General features: G+C 48.5%; 5 protein-coding genes across 5 annotated transcripts; 3 read left to right on the forward strand and 2 right to left on the reverse strand.

Annotated features, from left to right (window-relative positions):
- Positions 1 to 831: 831 nt before the first annotated feature.
- Positions 832 to 2618, forward strand: FOBCDRAFT_283615 (uncharacterized protein; the record flags this gene model as incomplete). The annotated part of the gene is made up of 2 exons (XM_031181654.3): positions 832 to 886; positions 1233 to 2618. The coding sequence occupies 2 exons, from the start codon at positions 832 to 834 to the stop codon at positions 2420 to 2422; spliced, it is 1245 nt and encodes a 414-aa protein (XP_031042422.1). The 3' UTR covers positions 2423 to 2618.
- A 926-nt stretch (positions 2619 to 3544) lies between these two features.
- On the forward strand, positions 3545 to 7232 carry FOBCDRAFT_151774 (uncharacterized protein). Its single transcript, XM_031181657.3, has 6 exons — positions 3545 to 3691; positions 3749 to 3810; positions 3865 to 3981; positions 4047 to 4592; positions 4637 to 6504; positions 6555 to 7232. The coding sequence occupies exons 3-6, from the start codon at positions 3883 to 3885 to the stop codon at positions 7060 to 7062; spliced, it is 3021 nt and encodes a 1006-aa protein (XP_031042425.2). The 5' UTR covers positions 3545 to 3691; positions 3749 to 3810; positions 3865 to 3882; the 3' UTR covers positions 7063 to 7232.
- Positions 7233 to 8570: 1338 nt separating this feature from the next.
- On the reverse strand, positions 8571 to 11545 carry FOBCDRAFT_283622 (uncharacterized protein; the record flags this gene model as incomplete). The annotated part of the gene is made up of 7 exons (XM_031181658.3): positions 8571 to 9563; positions 9625 to 9821; positions 9870 to 9944; positions 10002 to 10057; positions 10109 to 10979; positions 11106 to 11218; positions 11456 to 11545. 7 exons carry the CDS (start codon positions 11543 to 11545, stop codon positions 8851 to 8853), a joined length of 2115 nt encoding a protein of 704 aa, XP_031042426.2. The 3' UTR covers positions 8571 to 8850.
- Positions 11546 to 15572: 4027 nt separating this feature from the next.
- Positions 15573 to 18074, forward strand: FOBCDRAFT_211298 (major facilitator superfamily domain-containing protein). The gene is made up of 5 exons (XM_031181662.3): positions 15573 to 15924; positions 16039 to 16139; positions 16199 to 17531; positions 17579 to 17746; positions 17795 to 18074. Exons 1-5 carry the CDS (start codon positions 15879 to 15881, stop codon positions 17863 to 17865), a joined length of 1719 nt encoding a protein of 572 aa, XP_031042430.2. The 5' UTR covers positions 15573 to 15878; the 3' UTR covers positions 17866 to 18074.
- On the reverse strand, positions 18075 to 19862 carry FOBCDRAFT_246767 (histidine phosphatase superfamily). Its single transcript, XM_031181664.3, has 2 exons — positions 19030 to 19862; positions 18075 to 18978 (listed from the first exon to the last, which is right to left on the reverse strand). Exons 1-2 carry the CDS (start codon positions 19655 to 19657, stop codon positions 18194 to 18196), a joined length of 1413 nt encoding a protein of 470 aa, XP_031042432.2. The 5' UTR covers positions 19658 to 19862; the 3' UTR covers positions 18075 to 18193.
- Between the last annotated feature and the right edge of the window lie 83 nt (positions 19863 to 19945).

The raw sequence follows: 19945 nt of genomic DNA on the forward strand, positions 1-19945 counted from the left end.
TAATATTGTGTCAAGTATCATTTTGAGGATAAAGACCCAGAGCCGCCATTTTAACATAGTGACACGAACTTGGAGATCCCTGCATTTAAAGATGGACCTTTGGCCCTGAGAGAAACGGCCATAGGCGTCATTGCTGAGCTAGGGGAAGAAATGTAAACACTGGATTGCGTGTTTTGTGCTATGATGTTGCTGTGCCATCAGGAGAACATGGTTGTTGGGGTATAGTACGTACTATAATAGTCATGGTCTTTAATTGGAGACCCGTGACGCTGGTATTCTCTCAAATTCTCCTTCAGATGTGCATGGATCGCTTTTTGTTTTGTTTATTACTTCTCTCACGATACTGATCGACACAGAGGCTTCTTTACAATTAGATCGGCGCATGTCAGTATTTACCTTTTCCCTCCCCCCAACCATCTCAACGGTAGGCACCTTACTGTAACGGCACAAACGGGGACCAGACGGGCGCCAGCGGGAGCCAACACTATCACGAGGTACGTACTGCTGAAGATCAGAAAACCCCAGCAAGTTCTTCCCTTGAGAACAAAAACAAAGAAAGGGACCCTTGTCCCCCGTTATTATTAGTGTGGGTTAATTTACGTCTGTGTTTACATTGCGTATCCAGTCATCTGTTCTCAACATGGCAGCAAGCGCTTTGCCTCATTTTCTCCTCTGCTTTCTTTCACACTGCCTTATATTTGTTCTGTAGCCTTGCTGCTGATAAGTTACTCCTTTTTATTTGTAGCATTGACCAACCAACCAATACTTCAACACAAAAGGATCATACTGCTTTAGATACATGAACTAAAGTCAATTCTGTCAGTCGTTGCAATGCGAAATCGTCTTCATAAAAAGGATTTCTCAATTCACAAAGACACAGTCAACGGTATGTTCAGAGTTTGAGCTGAGATTGGTCTGTCCATGCTTTGTTAGATGTCCTTATATTACTTTCGACAACTACCACCCGTCAATGCCTCATTATCCACTTGAAACAGCTCCCCACACCTTCAACTGGGGCGCAACTGTACAATTCTCGTCCCGTCCCATCCTATCTCCTGCTCGTCTCGTCTGGTCTGTCCGTCTGGCTTGATTTGACCTGACGTGACTGGGCTCCTCACGTCAGCCTTGTTCTCTTTTCCACACTAGCGACTTTTCTATTTCGTTTTCTCTCTTCACTGCATTACCACTTCTGTGAAGCAGCTACTCGCTAACGCCAACCTATTCTTATTCAGCCGCCGCCACAGTTGCAAGTAAATCCACCGAACCACATGCTCCTCCTTTGGACGAGGAAAAGACCCTGACTCCCGCCTCTACCGGCGCCATCAACAGCATGAAAGCCCGGAGCCCTACCTCCTATAAACCGGCCGTCGCCAGGTCCAGCACAATTAGAAGCGTTCGGAGCTTTGAGGGCTCCGAGTCTAGCCCCGAAAGCAAATACAGCAATTTCTCCAGTAGTATGAACAGTACCACAAGCGCCCTGTCCAACTCCAACTCCGATTCCAACTTCCACAACCAGACACACCTCAAATCCAAGACCGAACACGACACACATACAGCGACACCGTCGCGCTGGAGCACTGGTGCTGCGCGTGTGGTTGAGCCTACTCCAGATCCAGATAATTCCGCCATGTCAGAAAACGTTGAAGCGCCAGACAGTCAATGGGACTCGACAATAGGCAAAGCCGGTCTGGGAAAGACTGGTCGCGTGATAAACAAGCTTGTCAGCGACAACGAGGCTCTGAAGCGCGACATAAAAATTGAGCGCCTAAAAGCAGACGAGGCCAAGCAAGCGGCCAAGTTGGTTGAGGACAAGCTCGAACGTATGGTCAACGATTATGAGAGCCGACTACTCGAGGCCAATGTTACTAAGACACTGCTGGCTCGAAAAGAACGCCAGGTGGAGACCTTGCAAACAACTGTCGAACTAGAGAAGAAGAAAGCTATAGATGCTCTCCAACGCGAAAAGAGCTGGAGGGAGGAGATGGAGAAGACGAGAAAAGATGCAACGACCCAAGTCGAAGAAGCAACTAGCTATGCGCAGTTGATGGAGGGCCGCTATAATGCCATCTCGTCCCACTGGCAGGACCAAGGAGAAGAAGTCAAACGAGCCGTCTCCAAGATGAAATCCGAGATCGACCAACTCAATGAGGAGCGACGAGCAGACGACGACAAAATCCAAACACTAAGAGATCTGTGCGACCAGCAAGATAGCAACATCAAGCAACTTCGACATGAAAAGGAGGAGATTGCTCGTATGTTTGAGGAATACAAACAGAGCCAAGAACAAGGCCTCAAAGATATCAAGACCAACGCCAGAAAGCGAGAAGATGAGCAAGAAGCTTTGCTAGAAGCTTCTAGGGAAACTCTCAACAAGCTGAGATGGGCGCTGAATGTTAAAGAAAACGTCAAAGGCGCGCAATAAGAATAGCCAATCTTGTTGCGCTACCATCCGTCAAACGAGTTGTGGTGTCCGCAACTCACTTATTTGGCGAGCTACATCTCCCTGCATGTGCGATTTGATCGATTCATTTACCTCTCTTCGACGAGTCGACTCGCTAAGCCCAGTTTCTTTCCCAAAGCTCCAAACAGCTTCTTGACTTTACGTCTACGAATACTTGATGACCATCGCTACCTCGATACCACTCCTTGTATACTCTGCTCTTCTGCTCTTTAGACACATTACATGGCCTGGAAATTTATGCTGGATTTGAATTTGTCTCTGTAACCCGTGTCGGTTACTTACATAACACTAGAAAGGGACGTGCCGAGGTGTTATAGGTGTTTGGGGTTCTTTTTGTGCTGTGCCGAGGCTTGATGCCTCACAATCAAGAAATAGTGATATATTCGGATACAGATATGTCGTCATACCAGGTAAAACAACCTGTGGGCAGGGAGAAGAAAACAAACCGAAATATAATTGGGATCTCTATAGAGTGCCTGGTTAGTTACGAGACAATCACACTTATCTGAATATCTTGTTTACTGAAGTTGGCGGTGCATCAAGCTACGATGTTGCTGGAAGATCTCATACTTCATCCTCCCTTCCTCACTTTTAACAAACGTAAATTACCTTACTTGACAGCCCCCTTTTGAACCATCTCTAAGAAGTCAGAGATGTTAAAGGTGTACATATATATAACCAACTTCCCTATTGTTGCTCATGAATTGCAGGCTTTATTCTTCACACTTGCGGGGCACATTACCTTCATGATGCAGTGCTCGCAGTGTCAGTCATTCATTTTGACTCTTACCACCCGGCAGGGAGGGGCGTATTTCATGGCAGTGAATCACGGAGCGCTTTTCTCCTCGGCGAGGCAAAAGAAAGGCAGTGGCACTGTTGGCACCTGGCTTTGCCAGTGGAAGCTGCCGCTTGCCGCGTAGGTAGTGGGAGACTGCAGCGGTGGCAGTTTCCTCCTTTTACTTCTGTTTGTACCTGCCTATATGAAGCACATCTCCCAATCTCCAAGTTTCTCTCTTCTTCTTCTTCTTCTTCTTCTTCTTCTTCTTCTTCTTCTTCTTCTTCTTCTTCTTCTTCTTCCTCCCTCCACCTCCCTTCCAGTTTTTCACCTTGGCATGGTCTTTCGCATCAACCTTCCTCTTTTTCTCCTTATTTTCTCAAGGCCACAGTCCATGCCAGTGCGTCCTTGAAAACGACGGTTTCCTTCATTTACACATGCTCTATCACTATTCTGTTCGTTATTTGAACCAAAATACCACTCTGTCCTGTATCGTCCGGCTAATGTGTCAGCGTTACCATCTACGCCGAAGTGTTTAGCAATCTTCCTCAATTCCTCAACTACGCCTTGTTACGTGAGTATACATATCAGCACAGATACAAAATCGTTTATTCACTAGTCGTCTCAGCACCTTCGTGTCACAACCATGGATATTGTAGAGTTCTACGTATCTTGTAACCCTCCGTTACTCCCTAAAGGGGTGGCGCTGATATTTGCGAGTGTCGAGGAAAGAAAAGATGACCTTGTAAGTATTGAAAGCCTCTCCGAGAATTCTGCTAACACGTCTTTTTTTTTTTAATTTCCATTTAGGGAATCCTTGAGATCCTCTACGAACCTGAGATCCCTTGGTTCAAGCTCATTGCCCCAAGGGCTTCTCAACGCGAAGTCTCAGATTGGATGCACTCTCAACTAGAGGAGCTAATAGAATCAGAAGCTGACGCTGTTATACGAGACGAAGACGAAGATGACCTCAGCACATCTGCCATCCAACTTGATATTGAAATACTGGTTGAGGAACCACACATTATTGCCTTTCCTTCTCTCCAAACAATCCAGAAAGATATTCTCAATCAATATGACACGTTCCGATATCCCGACACTATCAAGACCTTGTCTTACAAAACAGTCTGGCGAGTTCCAGAATCATCTGGAGTCACTATCATGCAGATTCTCTCGAACTACGAGTCCTTGGGATCTGTTTCGCCTTTGGGCCCAAGCATCGACAGCCTTCAAGCACTTACGAAATGTGTCATTACATATAATTTCCAGGGTTCCTTACTATACATCGGCAGCAGTGAAAGCGAACAAGCACTAAGCGTTGCAAAACGAAAACTCGACACTCTCGCGAACTTTATGGTATTTCCTACGATCAAGTTGTGTCCTTCTTCTAATAAGCTTAGGATTCCCCCTTGCCCCCTACCGCTCATATGGTTCTTACTGAAACTTCGAGCTTGGTTACACTCTGCTACCGATACATGACACATACTGGACTATCCAGATTGACTTATGTTGATTCCGCCGGCACCTATCAGAGCGAGGACCAGGAGTACGCCTCGATCGCCAGTGCAGTATCCTTGAGAATTGAATCTGTTAGTCGGTACCGGCAGCCTGTACCCGATAGCGTCAAATATCCAATTCCAGAGCCCGGCAACTTGGCAACTTGGCAACCAGAGTTCCACCCCTTCTCTGGGTATTCATATGGAAACAAGCGGTCTGGTACCATAGCTGTTAGTGAGAACAAAAGACCCCGACAGAAGGTCCAGCATCAAGAATCGGATAGTATCGACAAGATCACCAGCCCTGAGGGAAACCGCAATCTCAAACATATCAGCACTACAGACTTACCACAAGTTCGAAAGTGCTTAGAAGCTCCCAGGTACCACGCTCGAAATCACAAGAAAATCACTAATTGGCTCTACAGCATCGAGTCCAGCGGAGACGGTGACCATCTGAAGCCACCCTCATTTCTGATAGAGGACAATGGAGAGCAGGGCCAGGGAATATCAACAGAGTCACCATGTGACTCATGCCCCGAGACATCGCGAAGTATTGACGAACCAAGGGAACCTCGGCTTGTCAACACTAAAGACGTCCCTCTTCTGGAGGCCAAGATCAAATCTCAGATGCCAGAATCAGATTACCAGGCTTCTTCAAGCCAGCTTCCATTGGGCTTGGACTTACCAGAAAACAGTCTCAAGCTCCTCAATTTTCCCAATCCTTCCGATCCGCAGTCTAATACTACAAAGGATTTGATGGACATTAAAGATGGCCCCATCACAACTCCTGCGCTTATGGATAGTATCCCTTTGCACGATCGCGGTAACAGACTTCAGACTGCATCAGAGGACCAAGGTGTTCATTCTGAAGTCACATTCGGCAAGAGAAACCATCAGGAGAAAAGACTGTTTGATACCATGAGACAGAAAGCTGCCTCTGGGCTAAGCTGGGCCAACGTAGCCTCAAAGAAGAAAGAAGAGAAGCGAGACGACAAGCCCACCTTCGGGCTGAACGTGCCTGTCACATTTGTCCCTGGCAATCGTTCTGCAACTCCGACTTCAGCAACGCCAACATCCGAGGTTATTGCCAGCTTCAGCCATGTCCCGGCCAAGCAGAAAGAAGAGCACGCCAAGGACAAGTCAAATTCAACTGAGAAACCCAAGCCTGACCCAATCCCACAGACCTTCCAAATTGTTCCAGGAATGGACATGCCATCGACGGACCAGGTGGATTATAGCGAGATTCTGTCACAGGCTGAGAACAAGCTCAGTAAGTTGGTAGAAGTTCTACAAATAGTCCCCGGGAAAGTGAGCATTCAAGCTCAATTTGGGCGGCTGTGCCGCAAAGACACATTTCCTGCTTTAGTCTATGACGGTCAAGCGCCATCATGGGCTGTTAATAAAACCGTTGAGGCTCTAAACACTGAAAATCCGCATATGGGGTTTTATCCCATCCTCACAACAAGCGGGGCAGAAGCAAACACGATCCCTCAAATGTTTGGTGGCAGATCTCCGTGGCTATTGACGGAGAAGCGAGTTTACTACGAATTCCACTGCGTCGCCGAGAAGACGCTTGAGGCTGTCGTGGAAGTTGATGCCGATACATTCCAGCACCAATACTTCCCCCCAGCGACTGAAGTCTCAAAGGCTTTCGTTCATTGCACTCGACGTGCATGGGATGTCAAATTTTCTGTCTCCCGCATGTATATGGAGGGGATGGCCGATGATATGGAAGAGTTTGCTGCATCATTGGTGCGCTCCATGAGTATCGAGTAAGTCACTCAGCCTAATCATTTGGTATGGTGTCAAACTAATTTCTTAGAACGAATGAGATGGGAGAGCTCGTGATCAGTACCGAGACAAAGAGCACCTCGAATTTGGGCGTTGATAAGGTTAGAATATGTCACGAAGCCCGATACCGAAATGGAGGGAAGGGGCCTAGCTGTCTCAAGGTTACTATGATACGGAGGGTTGAGAAACTTCCTGGTATTCCCAAAGGAACTTATCGGGGTCAGTCAGTTCCAGTAACACCCCCTGGAAACGGACGGCCTGGCCAGTGGTTCGAAACAAGCATTTCGTCCACACGAGCAGAAGAGATATTCCAAGAGAACATGGGTCTAGAGTTCGGCGATAAAACACATTGGACGCCTGAAACCCTACAGCACCAGGGCGTTTTCAGAGCCATCGCTGAACCTGCACTACAAATGGTCAGCCAGATGGACCATGTCGGCGATTCGAACTCCAACGGACAAGGCCCTCGCACTGATCGACAATCGTACAGTGCTGCTCAGGATTCAAAGGACCGCCAGAACGGGAAATACTTTTGGTGAAACGCTGCAGGACAATGTTTGATTCAACACGCGAAAATGGAAGACATGGATTGAAGTACGAAGTGTGATGGAGATGAAATGGATAGATATCGGAGTTACTGAACGCCTTTTGTCAAAACTTTGAGCTATTATAAGATCGCGATGGCAATTTACATGATTCTGTGCCTCAATTACGTCACCACTGTATCCCTAACTGAAACAATTTTAGCAAGTTATGCCAGCCTCTAAATTCGTGGCCAGCCAACATGATCACTGAGACGCTTCTATCGTGCGGCTACATACGTGATGGCATTCCGTGTTGTTTCAATTACCAAAGCCTACGGGAGCTTCATAATAAAGGCTTTAACTAACACGACCCTAGAACTTGCGAATTGACGTTCATATAAACTTTCGGTAAGAAATCCTATTGGCGTTGATACCTCGAGCTCCTTTTTTGCACTTTGATCTGCCTCATAGAAACTCGCATTTACAAGTCCTTGTCTAGGAAAAGATATACACTGCCTTGGAGACATACATTTCAACACACTGCCATGTTTTGCTTTTGTATTGGATGACTACCTGCTCTGGAACTTGGAAAGAAAATCTCCATGGGTAAAACCATGTGCGACACCAAAAAAGAAAGATGTGATTTCGGGCCCCCCGCTCGGCTCGGGCCGCGATTCCGATCTACACGAGGGATCTCGTGGTTTTTCAGCTGGAGAACTCTAATGTCGTCGAACTGATAAGTTTCATGTAGATAAAAGCCAAATTACTAAGCTCTTAACTCTTGGGCCTAGGGTAGGTCGGCTCTTTCATTGTGTGTATGGGTACGAATAGTAACGGTGGTATGGACGTAAACTTTTACGCTGCGCGCTTCAATATCTTAATGCTAGCATGGACTTACTCGATGGTGAGCTTGAATCATTGATGTCAGAAATCTTCACCCATTTGGAGATCTTGGCAATTAGGCAATCACGATTGTTGGGGCCGTCATTGACCATGTTTGATCAAGTGCGAACCTCCCAACGACTATGCACCCTCCTCTTCGTAGAGGTCAACAACTCCCCATGACCATATCGTGACTAATGTCTTACGCGATGCAGTCCAGTAGCGGTTCGGATTCGGTTACGGAAACCGAGCTACTATGTAGCAGTGCGAGAGCTAGAATTAGGAAGGAATGAATGACTGGCGACTTACGTCATAATGGTATATGCCCCTGTTGACGCCGTTTGCATCGTTGCAATGGGTTGCTGACGCATGAGCATGGACGTAGGGCACTATCATCTTCCTCATGATCGATGGAATCTATAGCAGAAAGCCTCTCCTTGTAAGGGCCAAGTTTGTAGGGTTGCGGATCTACGCACTAGTGGGCTGCTCGACCATGCAATATATCAGCGTTGAGAGGCTCATTGAATGTCGTGGGCTCTCAAAGCTGATTCAGAACGCCATGAGTATAATCAGGCTGTCTTAGAAAGTCAGCTAGACGGTATGTGCGATATGTGGTGAGGTTGTTAAAATCAAACACAGGACGATGGTGGACGTTCGTTTCGCTTCGATTAAATACTAAATTCCTCCCCAACTCCTCCTTGAATGTGATCAACACAATTCCCTTGAGCTTCTCTATAGTCTTCTAGTATGGGCTTGCATAATCAATTCGTTCGGACCATGGGGAAATTCGCTCAACTCCTGGCGTCAAAGTATTCATGTTATGCTTCGTTTCGCAGCCGTATCGCCAAAGTCTATCCCCCAGCCCCGCTCCCATGGTTGTAGTCATAAGGGGAGGTAAGTCAACATCTTCCCTCGTTTCGTCTAATCGTCCAATTGGTAGACCAAGCGAGCGATATTCCAGCACCAGTTCGCCGTCGAGTCTATCTTTTTCATATCGCGTAGCCAGTCTAAATATACTGTAACAGTTTGGGAGGCTTCCACATCGAAGCGTTGCCCGCAAAGCGACGACCGGATCCGACCCAACATGGGGTGCTGCTGCGATAAATGTAACAGAATTAGAACACCCAGCAGATTCTGTGACCAGAAGAAAGTAATCGGCACAAGTCGTTTGTTGGTACATGGGGGTGATAGGGCAATGGGCCACTTAACCGAGGCTTTGAGACATTCGGCCGCACCTTCAGCATCTTCTCGCGTCATGCTCTCAGGGTGATGAAGAGCCTTGAAAATGCAGGGCCTGTGTATAACGTATTTGTTGTAGCTGTATCGTGTTCGGAGAAGTGCAGTTTGTATGTCGGCCGCGAACGGATACGTGGCTGGTGGAGTATCAAGATCCGGTGTAAACATGTAATTGCTCTGGAGAGATTCTTCCGTATATACGTCACCAAAGGCATTATGTGAAGGATCCGCGAAGGCCACATCCTGGTTATCCTGCCATCTTAGATGGCTGGGTAGCATGCTCCTCCACTGGTCTAGCTGTGCGTCGAGTTGCTTCATAACAGCTGCGGTCCCGGGACTCGAAGAGATGTTGAAGGGAGCGAACCCCGCAACGGGTAGAGAGGCATCTGTGCCAAAGGCTTTAAGGCATTATTAGTGTGCGGTTGCTAAGACTGCCAGTGCATAGTCCTTTTGACGTACTCTTGTTGAGAACAGAATGGAAATTGGCCGAGAGCCTTCGGAGAACGATTTGAGAAGCGAAATGCTCATGAAAGTGTGTTTGTTGATTGACGATATAGTCCTCGTCAGTCATCGGTCCACTAAAGTCAGGGAGACCGATCGTTTCTTCCAGCTTTTCTAACCCAGTCAGGGGTAGTCCAAACTCCATGTGGAAGCACCTGTCCTTGTTGTTAATATGCCTTCTCATGCTGTTATCAATAACCTACGTTTCCATGATTGAACAGTGCCAGAAGACTCGCTTGACCAGATCTGTTCGGGGGCCGTGTAATTCGTCAGGTTTGCTATAAATATAATATTAGAATTAGGCTGCGTTGACTCATAACGACTGGGCCTCCCACCTCGTTATTAGACCCTGGCAGGCCAAGGACGCATACACATTCATCCTCCAACATTCCTGCCAGATCAGTTAGAAAGGGGTATTGGGGGTCTAGGTAGAGGTACCGACTAGAGCTTGTCCGCAGCTTGAGTAGTAGAGCGAAGCAAGTGCCAACATCTGCACATTTTCCAGGCTGACTTCACTCATAGCAAATCCCATCCTTTTCCGTGCCTCATTGAATAAAGCAAGACCAGGTGGCCGATCGATAGTACCTCCCTTGATTCCAGATGGTCGCTGCTTGTAAGCCGAGATTGGCACTTCTGATGTGGTGAGCGCCACCTCTCCAAGGGCAAAGACAAGTAGTACAAGGGATGAAAGTGCTCCTTCTTGGAATCCATTGTTGATGATTGAACTCAGTACGTTCGAGTTGAACCACTGTCTATCCAAGACAGGATGAAGCATGTTAATGACATCGAAATAAGCCTTACTAAGTCTTTGCATGGTCTCCCAGTCCACACTTGGGGGGCTAAGATTGAGAGTCGAGGTAGAGCCTGAGAGGTGCAGGGGTATCTGCAGAGTGCTGTTACTTGGTATTCCTACCGGCTGGAGTCCATCGGATGGCAGAGTAACGTTTGAGGCACGAAGTCCTCTCGGAAGTGCAGGAATCTCACCCAAGGCGGATGGAGCCTTCTGGCCAAGGCTTTCGAACATCTGGCGTACAACGGGCCATTCTGACATCTTGGACACAGACGAGTCATAGCGATAGCCGCCTGTGTCACGGTTGGGCGTTGGACTTGTAGGATGGTTGGGTAAGGATGTGCCTGGAAGAGGATCGTGGGAGTCGGGATCCACCAGTAGCGGCGTGTTGGTGGAATAAACGGCTGGAGGTTGAGGAGTGGTGAAGAGGGGAGGAGTCGTATTTTCCCGTTGACCCAGGTTGTCAATCTTACTTTCGACAGTCTTGAGTCGGTCTAGAATCTCAACCAGAGTTTTATCCTTCCTGTGGGCGGAGTTTAGCAAATTGCAGTTGTGTTAAGAGAGCGGCCCAGGCAACGACGACAGCAACGCCATATTCAGGTCAAGCTCTGCATTCTCGCCGCTTTATCAGGCTCCCGTAGTAACATACTTTGTTGGTTGGGGTTCTCGGTATCGACATTCGAGCTTGAATCTCTGGCATGTACCGCACTTTGGCCTTTGTTCATCACATCTTTGTTTTCGGTTGCGGCACGTCTCACAAGCCTGGGTATTTGTTAGTCACTTGGTTCGACAGTGGAACACTCGAATTGATAGCATGAATTGAGGAGAAAACAGGAAATATATCAATAACACAGATATCCAAAGCAACTGGAAGCTACGAATGGAATCCGAGATTGATACTGACAGAAAACGTCGAAATGAAAGCGAAAGAGGTGAGGGAACGACAGGCTAAGGCATTGGACCCCTGATTCAATGGCACGGTAATCAAGCCCAACATACCTGAGCTGCAATGGCACCGCGCTCTTTTCGATTACTTTGCGGCCCAGGTCCTGGAGAGACGTTGCTGGATGAGGATAGTCCTGGATCCATAACTAGAAGTGGCCGTATACCCCCATGTGACTTTGAGGAAGCAGTGTTTGGGAAACAGCAGCTCTAAAAAGCTGGCTAAAGTAAACTGAGTTCCCAGGTGTAATCGGTAGGCTCCATTGAGTAGAATGCCCCTCGAGATGAAAGTTGGTAGAGCGTTGAGGTATCGGTGGCTGTCTGTAATTGGGAAGCGAACAATGTCGCGACGATTTCGTGAGCTACCTGGCGTGGGTGGGAATAAAATAATGAGGGGCAGGACAATCAGAATGCACACACAAGGGAACTGATGTGGGCGACGGTGAGGGAAGACTGGGGATTAAATTGGGTACGTGATGACGGTTCCTGAGATGCAGTGACGAAGTTCAGATCAAGATGTGTCTCAATCCAATGTGCAGGGGGATATGGACTTTAATAACAACGGGGAAGCTAGAGGAGAGGCCGCCTTGTAGTTGGAATTTGAGAAGACATATCTTTAAGAGAGAGTTTTTGAGAGCGCACGAGAGGAGCAAGGGCGCGGAAAAGATTCTCAAAATGGGACTGGCAGGATGTGAACAGAACTCGACCGGAGCCAAGCCCGGCTCCGACAAGAGACGAGGGGAACAGATACAAGACCTTGACTTGAGTGAAGTCGAAGCTCGTCAGGTTTCGGTGCTAGAAGCAGTTGGAAATCCGTCAGTGCGGCCAAAAAGCGCCCATTTGAACAGCCATTCACCGGGGTGGTACGAGGTAAAAAAAAATGGAGGGCATCAAGATAATCCAACGTCCTGTCCCGTCTCACCATGTTTATGAGGAGCCTAGCACCACGCGGCTGATGCACGGTACCATTCACTCCTCGAGGCCGTACCGAACCGTTAATTGCACCACACCGTCCGAGCTCAGCAGCCCACCATGAATGGATGAATGAAGCTTGAGCCGCCCGATGAGGTTCCCTACTTGACGACCCTGTGTCTGCATCCATGCCGGCGGACGTCATTGCCGGATCTCTTAACGGGCCGGGGGATCGAGCTCCTCTCTCCGGCGTTGGTTCTCTCATGACAGCTTTCCAGATCCAGAGCCCACACACACCCGATCGATGCGTGTGCGCACACACCAGACATCTAAATCGACCAAACCTGCGGCGAACTGCGTTAGAAGCCCTGGTTTTCTAAAGGCACGCTCCCTTTGGTTTGGCGTCACGCCGCCGTCGCCACTGCTGGTGCGGGCAGTTAGAACGTGATCGTCCATAATCTGCACCGACCGTCCGGAGCTGGGAACTAAGCGACCACTCTCCTGGGAGACCTTTTGCGTGGAGTAGTGCTTGGCCGTCGACCTCATCCCTTCAGCAGTTGCGATTACTGCCATGACTGGTTGCGCTGGCTTGTGATCGGCCATCATCTTTCCAGCCCTGTTTAGCGTACCCTATGCGCCAAAAGAAAAGAGGTACATTTCGCAGCAAATGAATATCTTATTCTTCACAGCCATGTGCGTGTCTTGTGCCAGACCTGGCCTGGCTTGGCTATGACGCCTGAATGAAGGGTCCATTGAGGCGCCATTTTGTGTCGCGTTAAGCCGATGAATGCATACCTTAATTGTTCCTACTAGGTACCTTTGAGACAGCAACAACCCTGAGCTGGATCTCAACACCCTCACGATAGGAATGATTCATGTGATGACGCCGCAGCAAAACCTTACCTGCCCTTGGGATATGGCAATGTGCCACAATCCCAGTCATCAGAGCTCATTCGTTGATGGCAATTTGTCAAAGAGCCATTCCGAATTAGCATCTGACATCTATGGGCATTCCCCAAGTCCGATGCTGTGTTGTGGAGAGGCCGTAGGGGTTGTGCTAGGTTGGGAAATAGCCTTTGTGGCTTGCCGTAAATGTGAGCTATCCCAGCTCGTAGTCGAAAACTGACCGCGGCCGTATGCCCAGAATTATCACAGTGAAATTGTTTCATTCATCACGAGTATCAAAGACATTCGGAGCAGGTCCTTCTCTAGGCACTTATGCCGGTACAATAAGGCTGAGCTCCTGCAGTGTCCTGGGTTGGCTATGATCGACAGGCTCTTGCCTGCTGAAATGACAGAAGCAAAGACTCGCAAGATCTGTCTTGTGATTAAACGGGATCAGAGCCGCAATATGCAGGGGATCGGAACCCAAAGCCAACGCTGAACCAACCATGATGTTGTAAAAAGGGCTTAATATCGATTATCGACCTCTCCTCAGCTGAGCAAGGTATTATGAGCAAACAGCTAGTTTTGGCTGGTCATTCATCCAATTCAAGATGGCAGCAAAATGTTGCAACTTGTCTTATCATAGCCCAGCTTCTAGCATGAGCGACCAATAAACTATTGATCATCCAATTGCGCCGGTCGTTGCTGGCTTCCAATACCTAGGTAATCAACTCGACGTCCCTGAGGGCAGAGGTTTGGAGACTGCTGAACCGAAACGAATTATGATGGATTTACCTGCAGGCCCCCTTGCTTGAATATTCGCAAACTGCTAAGAAGTAACTTCCGCCTGGAGGAAGAAAAGACTAATGTGATATTTTTGCTGTGTTGCTTTGATCTATCTCGCCGAGATATTGCTATGGCTTATAAAATGAATGAATGTCAAGAAGTAACCACTCCACAGGATGAAGCAGTCCACAGCCAACCTTGGCAAATTAGTGCTTTGGTGACAACGTTAGGTCATACTGAAAGAGGGTGTGGAGTTAAACAAGCACATCGATCAACTTAGCAGTTCAGTGTTCCTGAAGTCAATCCAGTAAGTTTGCTCCTTATCGAGTAAATTATGATTAATGCAGGTACGGAGACGGCGAGACATTTAGCTACCATGCGTAGCTGCTCTGTTTCGCATCCGAGATTCTGCAGGCGAGTAAAATGCTGTCGAGCTGGATTCCGATCGGAGAGGTCGAGACATGGCTGAAGAAGTCTCCGAATAAACGACGGATCTCAAGATTCAGCAAGGGATGATCCATGGGGCTGTCTGTGGGCTGCCCGAGACAAGGGTGATGCCACCCATGCTATGCATGTCCAGTGATCCCCGCAACGGCGAGCTAGTCTTGAACCTGGCAGACATGGCTGCTGGTGTCTGGCTACTGATTAACAAGAGCGAAAATGATAGGATAGAGAGAGCGATCCGGGTTACCAAGTGTAAGAGATCATCATATTCGTCATTATGTTGAAGCGGGTCCTTGTAAAGTCTTGGCTTAAGTTGATGATCTCTTTGACGCTTGCGGGTTGAAAAGAGAACAAGTCAGAAGTCGTATTCAGGCTGAACTGTGTAAAAGAACCGTGAGGAAACCTACGATCGATCCAATGTCTTGGTCGTACCTGCCAGACCCACAGGAGCATCAAAGGAATTTACAACGGGCAATTAGCATTTGAGTGGCCGTTGAACCTGCCACCTAGGTACTTAAGCAGCTCGGGCGTTGCTCTGAAAGAATCTTTTATGAAATGAACGTAATACGAAGAAGTTACATAGCATGAACCAGCATGTCACTACTTCCCTGTAAGGTGGTAGGTAGTTTGTACTTTGAAATGGTCCCATAGGTTGTGGCAGTAATTTGGAAACTTGGCTTAACCTACGTGGTTTCAAGGGTCCTTTGATTTGAACAGACCAGACTCTTTGACCCATTGCCAGGAGCTCACCTGTTTCATTGGACAAGAGCTGAAGACCTCAAAGTGACACCCACAACACAAGGTTCCAACTGGGGTGATATTGGCGTGCAGCAGCAAGAGATCAGCCTGATCATCGTTCACTATTTCCACAAGCTCACAGTGCTCTAATACTGTGTTTGTGATGACCTTTTGGACGAACACGATTGCCTTGTCTAAATTGCAGGTAGCAAATGAGGAGTCTACAGAAGGTGCAACGTGACCAGAATCTTAGATTCCGCCAAGAAACTGCTTCTGGTCGGCAGTTGAAGCTTCTTTCACTGTCGCGGTGCAGAGCATAGGGTGATGAGCTCCACAAACCAAACCTTGAAGTCACTGTACCCCGGTAATTCAATCACGGCAATTGGAGAAACAAGCGGAACCCTCGGTCCATCTCCACCCCCATATTTACACAAATGCGTCCACTTCTGGTTGCTCGTGCTGATAGTCTGCAAAAATGTCGAGGACTTGACGATACCATTTTGGAAGAAGCCGATCCAGTCAAACCCGTCGATTTGTCCCCGAGGAGAAGAATTTCTCACTGGGCGTTTTTTTCCATACCTCCTCGCCGCCCTTCACGATTGAATCGCGAGTGTTTGTGACCTCCACCAGAACCAGAGGGTGGGTGCTGTCGCCGCTCCACTGTGCTGTCCCTCAGCCAAGCTCACTCCCCTGATCGGTACTCCATCTCTTCAAGATGCCTCTGGGGATCCTCGAAGCAAAGGGGATCGAGCATGTTCCTGGTGCGTACTTAACGTCACCTCCATACCAATATGGAGCACATGGCCTTCCATCGCCGATAGCAGAACACACACTTTTCAGGACATGACGAATTGACAGATCGCCCAATCCCATAGGCACAACGCAGTACTTTGACGATCCGTCTCGGCCCCAGGTAGCTGGCGAGCATCATGGGAACCTCAAGCGCGTACAAGTTGGGACCGAAACCATTATCCTCGTATGTATTGTCTGCCTTGGGGCTTTTTGCGCGTACGCTGACGTTGGCACGAACCTCAGATCCCTCAGCCTTCTGATGACCCAAACGATCCGTTGAACTGGTCACTTTTGCGACGCGACCTGATCACCTTTCTACTCTGCTTCGCGGGTATTCTCGCTACCGCACTCGGCCCTATCCTCGCTGCCAATACGATCACAATATCTCTGCTCTTCTCGAAGGACTTCACAAAGGTTGCCCTGTTGACGGGATATTTCTTACTGGGTTGCGGTGCTGGCGCTATTTTCTTCGTTCCGTCCGGCCGCATCTGGGGAAAGCGACACTTGTTCCTCATAGGTATCCTCATTCTTATCGCTTCCAGCGCGTGGGCCGGGTCTGTAGGAACCAATTATGGAAGTTTCATTGGAGCCAGAATTGTTCAAGGCGTTGGTTGCGCACCCTATGAGAGCTTACTCAATGCAGCTGTGGGTGACCTCTACTTTGTCCACCAGCGAGGAGTGAGAATGGCCTTTACGAACCTGGCGGTCTTCGGCGGTGCCTTCTTCACTCCCATCTTGGTGGGCAAAATCACTGATTCCATGGGATGGAAGTGGACGTTCTACTTCGTTGCCATCTTTCTTGCTGCTACGCTCCCGGCCATTTTCTTCTTCTGCCCCGAGACGGCATATCGACGAGAAGCCAGTCTGAACACTGACACTACCGGTGAGCTAGGGATAGAATTGACTACCAAGGATAAACGTCAAGCGCCGTCACCACAGACAGAGTCCGGATCTTCTCGTTCTCCGGAACCTACCCAGCACTCCACTGGTTTCACCTTCTTGCCTAAGTCCAATGCTCTTCAACCCATCGGCCATTCTAATACACCTAAGAAGACCTTTCTTCAGTCGATTTCTCTGTTTGATGGTCGGAAGACGGATGAGCGATACTGGGTCCTTTTGCTGCGACCGTTTCCCCTCCTCACTCATCCAGCATTTATCTGGGGCTGCCTGATCCAGGGAGCCATGATCGGCTGGACAGTATTTATCGGAGTTATTGTCGCCGCCATTTTCATAGGGTCTCCTTACTACTGGGACGAGGTTGATGCCGGCTACACTTACACGGGCCCATTCATCGGTGCCGTCCTAGGTTTTGTCTTGGCAGGTCTGCTCGCTGACACAAGTGTCAAGTACATGACCAAGCTCAACAAAGGCATATACGAACCAGAGTTTCGCATTCTTCTTGTGATCCCCATGATGATCATTGGAGGAATCGGATTATATGGGTTCGCCTTAACGGCACCTGGTGTGGTAAAAAAGGAATACTCATATGTCGTACCTTTGATATTTTTCGGATTTGAAGTCGCAGGAATGGTCATTGGTGCTGTGGCCAGCTCACTTTACATTGTTGATGCCTATCGTATGTTTCTCTCGTCGTATAAACAGCTGTCACTAACATCATTGCAGGAGATTTGACCATTGAGGGCTTCACCATCATGATCATATTCAAGAACTTTTTCAGTTTCATCTTGACTTTCTTTGCCTACAATTGGATTAATGACGGTGGTATCGAACGAACAATGCTGGCGATCGCCTCGATTCAAGTGGTAGTATGCCTTCTCAGCATCCCTATGTGTAAGTCGGTTTCGATCGCACGTTGGTTCTCATGCTGACTTGCTCTAGACATCTACGGTAAGCGGGTGCGAGCATTCTACTATCGCCATGATTTGCTTGATATGACTGGTCTTCGCTAGCTGTTTAAACAGTTTCGAGGAATTAAGATGCTCGATATATCATGAGTTGGGTAAAAGCAACAGATGCGTTTCTAGAGTACCCAGGGTTGGGTTATTTTTAATGTTTATTTCCTGTTAGACTTCATAAGGGAGCATGACACGATTTTTGGATATCATTGTTAGATCATAGCCATGAGAGTTCGGCGATATTGTCGTTAATACAATATGACACATCAATTCATTGCGTAATGGCTATTCTGGTATCTGAAAGCGAAAATCATAACATCGCATGGGTCATGTATATTCTGGCCAAGAAATATTTACTTTCCCACTACCTATCGTCTCATATTCACGCCTTGACCGCTCCGGCCTGGGACGCGCCAGCAGCTGCAAGCGTCGACTTCTTGACAAGACGCAGGCCGCCAAGCAGAATAAAGGCAGCCTGGACACCCAAAATGACAACGAGAGTAACAAGGGCGCCAATGACGCCAGCAACCGGCTTCGAAACACCGTTGCCAGAGCCACCAGAGCTTGATTGAGACGAAGTAGAGTCATCATCCGAGTTACTAGCACAGTTGCCGTCGTGGTTTCCGCAAAGCTTGCACCAGTGCTTGGTGTCCTCGATGGCGAAATCAGACATGCCAGTCTTGAAGTCCTTCCAGGAGATGGTGGTCTCATCCTTGCCGAAGAGAGGGAACATCTTCGGGGTGTGTTCGGCAGCAGTGCCGTTGGCAAAGTAGAAGCGGACACTGACGTCGTCGGCAGTAGGGTTGGTGGCGTTGGTTACGAGCTCAAAAGCCATAGATGAGGCGTAGTCGACGACTCCCTTGAAGTCAGAGCTAACCTTGTCGAGGCCAGCAAGACCGAAGAAAGACATGAAGGCGGCGTAGGCACCGAACTGAATGTTGACCTTGGGTCCCTTCTTGCCCTCTGCAAGGGGCTCAAGAGCCTCGATGATCTGGCCAGCGAGCACAGAGCCAGCAATGGCACGGACAGGCTCGCTGCTGTTGTAGGCGAGGTTCCACTCATGGATAGAAGCGAGGTTGTAGAGCTTTTCCAGGGTGGAGTCATCGAGCAGATCATCAGAAGAGATGCTAGAATTGTGAATGCGAGCAACATTGATGAGATCAAAGACTATGCGAGTTAGTGGGGGCCTATGTGCTTGAGATTTATCCATGAACTTACTGGTATAGGCATTCTGGAAGTTGGCCTCATCCTTGCCGTAGGTCCCATTGATGACAGGGAGAAGGCCCTGATAAAAGCTTTCAGAGTCCTTGTATACTCCAGCGTACTCGGGGGAGGAGAAGTAATCATTCGAGCTAGCCTCAGCGTTGGTGCAACCACTGTTGCCCTGAAGCCAAGCACTGTTCTCAGAGTTCTTGTCGCTAGCTGCAGTAGAGACTGCAGCAATGGGGATATATTGATATCCGCTGAAGGGAGCCTCGACCTTGGATCCATTGGCAAGAGTCTCAAACTGCTTGGTAGGAGGGTAAAGTCCCTGCAAGAATACAAGAGCAGAGTTCTGGAGCACAGCGTCGGCGGGAGAAGTAACATCTAGCTGAGACAAGACGGCTGACTCGGGGCTGAGGCCGGTGATCTTTCGTGAAGCATCCTTGCTCACATAAGTATCGCGATACCAAGAACCGGAAGAGTGAACCTCGTCGGCTCCGAGAGCTGTGAAGTTTACGGGCTTCCAAGCCTTGGCAGTGCGATCACCGTGACGGTGGAAGACGTAGAGGCCAAGGACATCTTCGGCAGCAGTCAAGGAGGGGAGGGAAGATAGAAAGAGGAGGGAGAGGGGCTTGGCGTGCATTTTGGGTGTGTGGGACGTTGAATGAAGCTATACACACTTACTCGTAGCCACTGTTGACGACAAAGGGGAAAGGAAGAGAAGAGAAACAGTCAAGAGAGAGCGAGGAGTGAATAAAATATATACATTTCTCATCATTACCTATTACAACAAGATAACGTACGTTCTTAGGAGAGTCAAAAGATATGGGATCGTAGGTAATTCCCCCCGCCCTGTTCGGCTCTGAGCGTGCCGTGTAGCTGCAAGGTTCCCACACCATGGATCTCTCCAAGTCAAGGTTGATTCTCTAGT

This window comes from Fusarium oxysporum, chromosome I (assembly GCF_013085055.1).
Source record: "Fusarium oxysporum Fo47 chromosome I, complete sequence".
Lineage (NCBI taxonomy): Eukaryota > Fungi > Ascomycota > Sordariomycetes > Hypocreales > Nectriaceae > Fusarium > Fusarium oxysporum.